At 37.8% G+C, this 7,473-nt stretch overlaps 1 protein-coding gene across 1 annotated transcript; it reads right to left on the reverse strand.

The window, feature by feature from the left end:
* Positions 1–4,121: 4,121 nt before the first annotated feature.
* Positions 4,122–4,789, reverse strand: LOC115980691. Its single transcript, XM_031102918.1, has 2 exons — positions 4,560–4,789; positions 4,122–4,467 (listed from the first exon to the last, which is right to left on the reverse strand). Exons 1-2 carry the CDS (start codon positions 4,787–4,789, stop codon positions 4,122–4,124), a joined length of 576 nt encoding a protein of 191 aa, XP_030958778.1.
* Positions 4,790–7,473: the final 2,684 nt, after the last annotated feature.

The following is a 7,473-nucleotide window of genomic DNA, read 5'->3' on the forward strand; positions in this document are numbered from 1 at the left end:
GTTACTCGATGGTTTGAGTCGCTCTATGGCACTTATTTGATCGCGATTCACCTCTATTCCCCGATGGGTGATCATATATAGATGAAATTTGCCAGTCCCCATGCTGAAGACACACTAATCAGCATTGAGACGTAACTTGTGCCGCCTGAGTATTTCAAATATCTCAAATAAATCTTGAACGTGCTTCTTATTTTCTTTGCTCTTCACTACCATTTCATCAATATACACCTCTGTCATGCTCCCAATCTTCTTTCTAAACATTCTAGTCATTATCCTTTGATAAGTGGCCCTTGCATTCTTTAGACCAAAAGGCATTACTGTGTAGTGGTAGTTTGCCTTAGGAGATATGAATGACGTTTTCTCTTGATCCTCGGTAGTTAATGCAATCTAATGATAACCCTGAAAGCATCCAAAAAACTCATCCTGGGGTGTCCACAAGTGACATCCACCAGCTAATCGATCTTCAACACTGGGAAAGGATCCTTAGGACAAGCTCGGTTGAGGTTAGTGAAGTTTACGCAGACCCTCCATTTTCCATTCTTCTTCTTGATGTGCATTGATAATAGCTTAATTTTTCATATTTATATCATTGTTAGAAAGCATTATCATACTTATTTTGAGGTAATTCATGCATTTTTTATTTGGTTTTGGAATAAGGCTAAATAATCAATTTTGTGCTTAATTGAATTTTATTGCGTAAATTTGTCTTTTGTAGGAGAAAGGAATTAAATAAGTGGGTTTGTGCAAAGAAGAAAGCTAATGGTTTTTACTTTTACAAAAGCCATGATGAAGTTAGAGACGACAAATCCAATTAAATTTAAGTCCAATTGGAGCAAGGAATTAAAGGAAATTAAGGAAATTTGCACCAAATCCAAGTCCAATTTGGATTAAGATTCCAGCCTGCATATCAGTTAGTATTTTTGGCATAACTTTCGGCTCAGATGTCCAATTGAGATGATTCAAGTTGGACTGCAACTTTAACTTAAAGTACTAAAATGTTTTAGTTTACCAAAAGTCCAAATTCTGAAGTTAAATGGGCAAAAATCATTGGTAAAGTGAAACCTAAAAATCTGGGATTTTCTCCAAACGGGAATTCAACTTGTAATAGGATTCCTTGACCTATTTTAAGACTCTTTAGGGAAAAATTCAGAGGAGGCAAAGGTTAGTGCTAGGTCTGGGATGCAAAACAAAAACTTGGAGCAAGAGGCAGTGCCACATGTGGCTTCTCTGTAACTTTTCTCCACGAAAGAATTATGACTATTTCTTTCTCTATTTTATTTGTCTAGTTTAATGTTTAATATTTTATTCTTGTGCTTTATTTCAATTACTATGAGTAGCTAAATTTATAATTAGGGTTGAGGATGAAACCTTGTTAAGAATTATCAATAAAATTTATGTGATTTGATTTTTCCCACAGTAGTTGTTTTTTAATGATTTAAACTGTTATTATTTCATATCAATTGACTAAGATGAGATTTTAGATATGAGTTCAATCATGTTTTTCTCATGATTTAGGATTTGTCTTAATTAATTAAATGCTTGGTTTATTATTTCTTGATTTTAAAATTAAATATCTCTTGTGATTTGTTTGGCTACAGATACAATTGATGATTTAATTTTATACTTAAGAAGCGAAGAAGAACATACTTTTGACTTTTAAAACAAGAATTTTGATGAGAATATTTTCCATGATAGCAAGATTGATTTCTAGATTATCATGCAATAATTGGGAAAAATTAATGATCATAAATATATGCTGATATAAATTAACAAGGTGGATTCCAAAACCTTAATTCCTTTCTCTACATTGTTTACATCTCTTTACTGCTTTATATTATATCTTTGCTTAGTTTAATTATTTGTTTAGTTTATTTAATTTCAAAACAACCAATTTTTATTAAACTAAATTAGGATTAATTTGGTTAAGGTTTAATTAATTTTCCTACATTCATTCAAGTCCCTATGAGTTCGACCTTGTTCTTATTAAACTATAGTTCAAAACAGTTCGTACACTTGTGAGTACTTTAAAATTTCACAACACTTCTTCACCACCACAGTATTGGATAACCATTTTGGGAAATAAACTTATTTGATTGCCCCCGCCAATTTCAACCTCTCAACCTCTTACTTCACAGCCTTCATTTGTTGCTTAGCTGATCTCCTCGACCTTTGCTTCTTTGGGGGGAACAGCGGTTCCACATTAAGTTTGTGGGTAATGAACTCCGGGTCCACGTCGGGCACTTCGTAGGGGCTCTAGGCAAAAATGTCCAGGTTTTGAACTAAAAATAACAATATATTCACCCTATCTTCATGCTTCATACTAGTTCCTATATAGAAGCTCCTATTCTCATAAGGAAGTATACTTACTTTAATCAAATCCTTGGCACTGTCAGTTCCCTCGCCATCTGGGGGCTTACATAATTACTACAATGGATCCTACTCGGTAGACTCTTTTTGTTTGATCTCTAGGTTCACGGCTGCCACTAGACACTACCTTGCCACTTGCTAGTCTCCCCTCACCACGGTGACACCATGGTCAATATTAAACTTCACCTTAACATGCAAAGTGGATGGGACTGCTCCCATTACGTGAATCCATGGCCTACTAGGTATTGCCGTGTACGGAGAAAATGAACCGACCACGATAAAATTTACCATCACCTCTTTCCCCTCCGTATTCACAAGAAGCGAAATCTGTCCATATGGAATCACCATTCTGGCATCAAGTCCCACTAAAGGTGTATCGTATTTAGATAGATCTTCTACCTTCAACCCCAATCCTTTGAAGAGATTGGGATACATTACTTCGGCTCCACTTCCTTGGTCTACCAACACCTTTTTGACTATATAACCATTTATCTAGGCAGTAACCATGAGCGCATTATCATGTGGTTGGGTTGTTCCTTCCAAATTGTAAGGTTGAATTTAATCAACCATCTTGTTGGCTTTATTTCGTGCCAAATTTACTTGTAACTTAGCAATTAGTAACCCTGTGTTTAGGTGAGAATCATGTAAGGGTAGTGTGTCAGAGAGTGTGAAGAAATGCTCAAGATTGTGTAGTAAAGTACGGACTCGCGACTGGATCTCATGGGTGGCTTGTGGCTTGCAAGCCGCCAGAAGATGCACACAAGTGAAGCATGCAGAGAAGCTAAACCCATGCCAGTTGTAGCACTACAGGACAAAAAGTCCAAACTGGCCATTCAGTTAGCTTACGGCTTGGACTCGCGACTCAGTCAAGTCGCAAGGTCAAGTCGCCAGTCCACTTTGCTATAGAAAAACTGACTCTTTGCATTCCTTTCTCACTCCAGTATAAATACTCCTTATACCCACAAAATATAGAGAGCTTTCAGAGACAATTTTGAGAGAGAAACCCTAGAGAAAAACAAGATTGACTCATCCACAATCTTTACATAATGACTCTTCAAATTCCTCAACTCTCACCCTCTCCATTGTTACATCCTTGAGAGGTTCTTTAACCAAATCTTTTTCTCACCTTACCTATATCTATGAGAAGGCTTTTTGGTGTTTTGGGAAGCAATTCGAAAGGAACCAATTCATATTGGTTGATGCTATGGTTATAGCGGAATCCGGTAAGCTAAAGAAGAAATAGGTTCGGCGTAATCTCGTTGGAGTAGGAGCTTGGAGGGCTTAGGTACACTGGGTAGATTAGACTTGGAGGGTCTTTTGCTATTCATGTATCCCAACTACATTCTTTAGTAGATTATTTACCGCTTGGAGGGTGGCGGAGAGGTTTTACGCCGAGAGCTTCGGTTTCCTGATTACTCTCTAATGACACTATGGTTTACACCCCCCCCCCCTTTTACCGAGTCACACTAGTACCCATTGAAGCTGCATGAATAACTTCAATCACACCCAACGAGAGTGGAAGTGCATTCCCGTGTGACCTTGAGACCTGCCGGGTGGCACCATTCCCGAGGTCCACGACGAAATTCTTTAGATGCCTAGATTTCACTAATTGTTCCAAATGATCCTTAAATACCCTGCATTGCTCGGTGCTGTGCCCCTTGTCTCGATGGTAAATGCAATACAAGTTTTGATTCCTTCTTGTCGGGTCACCCCCCATTTTGCTCGGCCATCAAAAGTATGGTTCATTTTTTGATTCATTCCAGAATCTTATGCACAGGCTCTTTAAACGCCACATCGATTATCCCATTACAAGAATTGGGCTCTTGAATTCTCAATTCCCTCCTTGCCCTTGGCTGAAAGCCCCCTAGCCAAGATTCCTTTATGTACTGTGACGTGGTAGGTGCTTTACCTTTACTTTGTTGCCGATCATCTTCCAGCCTTTTATACTCCTCAATACATCTCAGAAGTTGTTGCATGCTCTCGGGAGGCCTCATAGTCAACGACTCTCGTAACTTCGAGTCCTCCGGCAGACCCAGTCTGAAGGTACTAACAGCCACCTTCTCATTTCCCCCACCAATCTCATTATACAATTCCCAATACCTATTCGCATAGCTCTAAAGAGTTTCCCTGGCTCCATCTTCATAGAGAGCAATGCACCCACCAGTTGCGGTACTCAGCTACATGTCATAAACCGAGCATGAAACTCTTGAATTAGCTCTCCAAAATTACGAATTGATCCCTTCCTTAACCCATTAAACCACCTTAAAGCTATAGGCCCAAGACTGGAAGGAAATACTTTACACATGAGCGCATCATTTTGATTGTAGAGAGACATCATCTGAATATAATGACTAATATGTTCGATGGGATCTGCCTTTCCATCATATGAAATAAACGATGGTCTACTAAATCTACTCGGCATCTGTGTATGTTTAATCTCGTCTGAGAAAGGTGATCGAGCCGCCCTACATAATGCACGGCATGTGGCATCCATTGCCGCAATCCGGTGTCTATGTCGTTCAGGGGAAACTGACTCTCTGTCAGCAAAATCTTGTGATCTTTCCCTTAATCAACAGGAACCAGATTGGCGGGACACTTCTCCATGAATATCCCCAATACTCACAGACCCTTTAGGAGACTCACTGCAGTTCCTTCTTCGATGCCTACCCCGCACCTCCAATTCTAGGTCCCTGACTAGTATGCGCAGGTGCTCTAATTCTAGATCTCTCATGTCATGATGCTCTTACTCAGGGACTTCGGACGCCAATCAGTACGTCTGTGACGATCCCTCTCCTAAGCGATAGCGTTCCCCATCCCATTCGTGTCTTTAATCTTCATTCCTCTTATGCCTTCTCTCTCGCTAGCTGGAACTCTGGGATGAGCCCCTAGACCCACTATCGACATAGCTCACTGAGTGATGATTGGACATGTTCAGTCAAGTGAACCTCGGTGGAACTACATCTGAGTAGAAGATTCCTATAGACGATGCCAATTATGCGCATCCAATTCTCAGTAAATGGGCCTACCGTGTGATTAGGCTCACAATTTATTTGTTATTGTGGGTATTTGAGTCTCCTATATTGGGAAGTTCCTTAAGCCATATTAAGACTTCATAAAGATGGGTAATTACCTTGACTGAACACCCTTCTTCCTAGGCTTCCTCACTTGGTCTCTCTCTATCCTATAGTTCTCTACCCTCTATTGTCCAACCCCTCTTTCTTATGCTTTCTCCCTATTTATAGCCTTTCCATAGTGGATCAGCAATGATTACTTTCCAACAACACTCATGTGGGTGGGGCCCGTTTTAATTATTCCTGACAGGGGTAGACCCCACTTTAGGAACAAGAGTTTGGATATTGGAACTAGCTCTAGACGTCGAATAGTGCTCGATAGTTGTTAGGTTCTAAGACTTTAGGATCTAAATATATTAGAACTTCAGTGTGTAATGTTGGCAAACCATGATCAAAAAATTAAGTCTAGATTTAGGCTGCTCAAAGTGTGGTTATGTGTAAAGTTGGAATCGAGTAATTGCAGGAAATTACTATTCAATTTTTGCAAGGCTCGATCAATCAAAAATTAGACTCGATCAATCGAACCTTGTGCAGATTGTTTTTTCTGTAGAATTTCCAACTCAACCCAAGCCCATATGACATGTAGGGTTTTATGTGTTCCTTCAAGTATAAAAGGAAGAACCCTAGCCACGTTTTAGATGTTGTTGATATGTTGTGTTTGTGAATCTCTTGTGAGATCTAGAGGTGTATACATTCATACACACTTAGGGTTATCAAGATCAAGATTAATGTTAAGAGCTTGATTATCTCTTCGGTTGCTATTTTCAAGAGCTTAAGGAAAAACACAAGAGGGAGTACTTGTGGTTGCTATGAATCAAAGAAAGAGGTAGTTCATGGACTCAAAGCTGCACGTGATCATGGTAGTAAGTTTTCTACTCGAGGTAGTAATAGGATGTTAGTGGTCTAAGTCGCTATTATACAAACTTCAATTCTTACATAGTAGATCTGTTTTACCTTGAGGATAGCTAGGTTAAATCCTCCCCAAGTTTTTTACCAGTTTGGTTTTCCTGGGTTATCATATCGTTGTGTTATTTACTTTTTCGCACTATTCACATGATATGATTTGAATGTATTTAACCTAGATCTTATTAATTTATCTAAGTAATCACTTGGCTAAATAATTAGGTTAAACAACTTGTGTTTTAAGGGGTCTAAAAACATACAGCAACGACATTCCCCAAGGCACTACCAAGGTATTTCAAAGTATTCCCAAATAATAACAGCTTGAGGCTTGAAATAGTTCTCGACAAAGCCAATCGGGCACGTTATACCATTTGGGCCCACAAGTATTGGGCTAGTAAGGGTACACCATGCACTTTTGGGGCCTATGTATGATGGGCCGATGACCGCACACCGTACAATAGTAATTTGAATTCAAGTTGTATGGGATATATATATATATATATATCGTAATGATTAAGTTACATTTTGTGTAACTATTTGCGATACTACATCAGTATATAAATTTTTATAGGATTAATATTTTAAAAATATGAATAATGAATATATAATTTTGTTGTTGTTAATATGAAAATCATTTATGTTAATTACATGTTATTTAATATTTGATTCACAAACTCATATTTTGTGCATAATTTTAAAGTTAAAAAATTGAAATTTTAACATTCTTGACGAGATAATTATTAATCTTTAATCATCTTGATATTTTATAAATGTGAATGGTACAAGGAAATAATGTAATCCAATGATTGATTTATCAAATTACTTTTTAAATAAATAGTTATATAAAGGAGTGGGAGTAAAGTAACTCCTAATTATGAATTAAACCATTATAATTTCAACATGACCCATATATATATATATATATATATATATGTATGTATGTATGTATGTGTGAGTGTGTACATCCATAATAAGAGTAAGGTTATCACAATGCCCAAATAAATGTTTCTGGCTCAATTAATAATTAAGTGGTTAGTATATCCGCCTACATTTTATGCTAAACATTTCAGTCTCCTTCGGTATTTGTGAGACTTTCTTCTTCACTACTCAAAAAAAATCTTCTCCTTGCACC

Source organism: Quercus lobata, chromosome 3 (assembly GCF_001633185.2).
Source record: "Quercus lobata isolate SW786 chromosome 3, ValleyOak3.0 Primary Assembly, whole genome shotgun sequence".
In the NCBI taxonomy this organism is placed as follows: domain Eukaryota; kingdom Viridiplantae; phylum Streptophyta; class Magnoliopsida; order Fagales; family Fagaceae; genus Quercus; species Quercus lobata.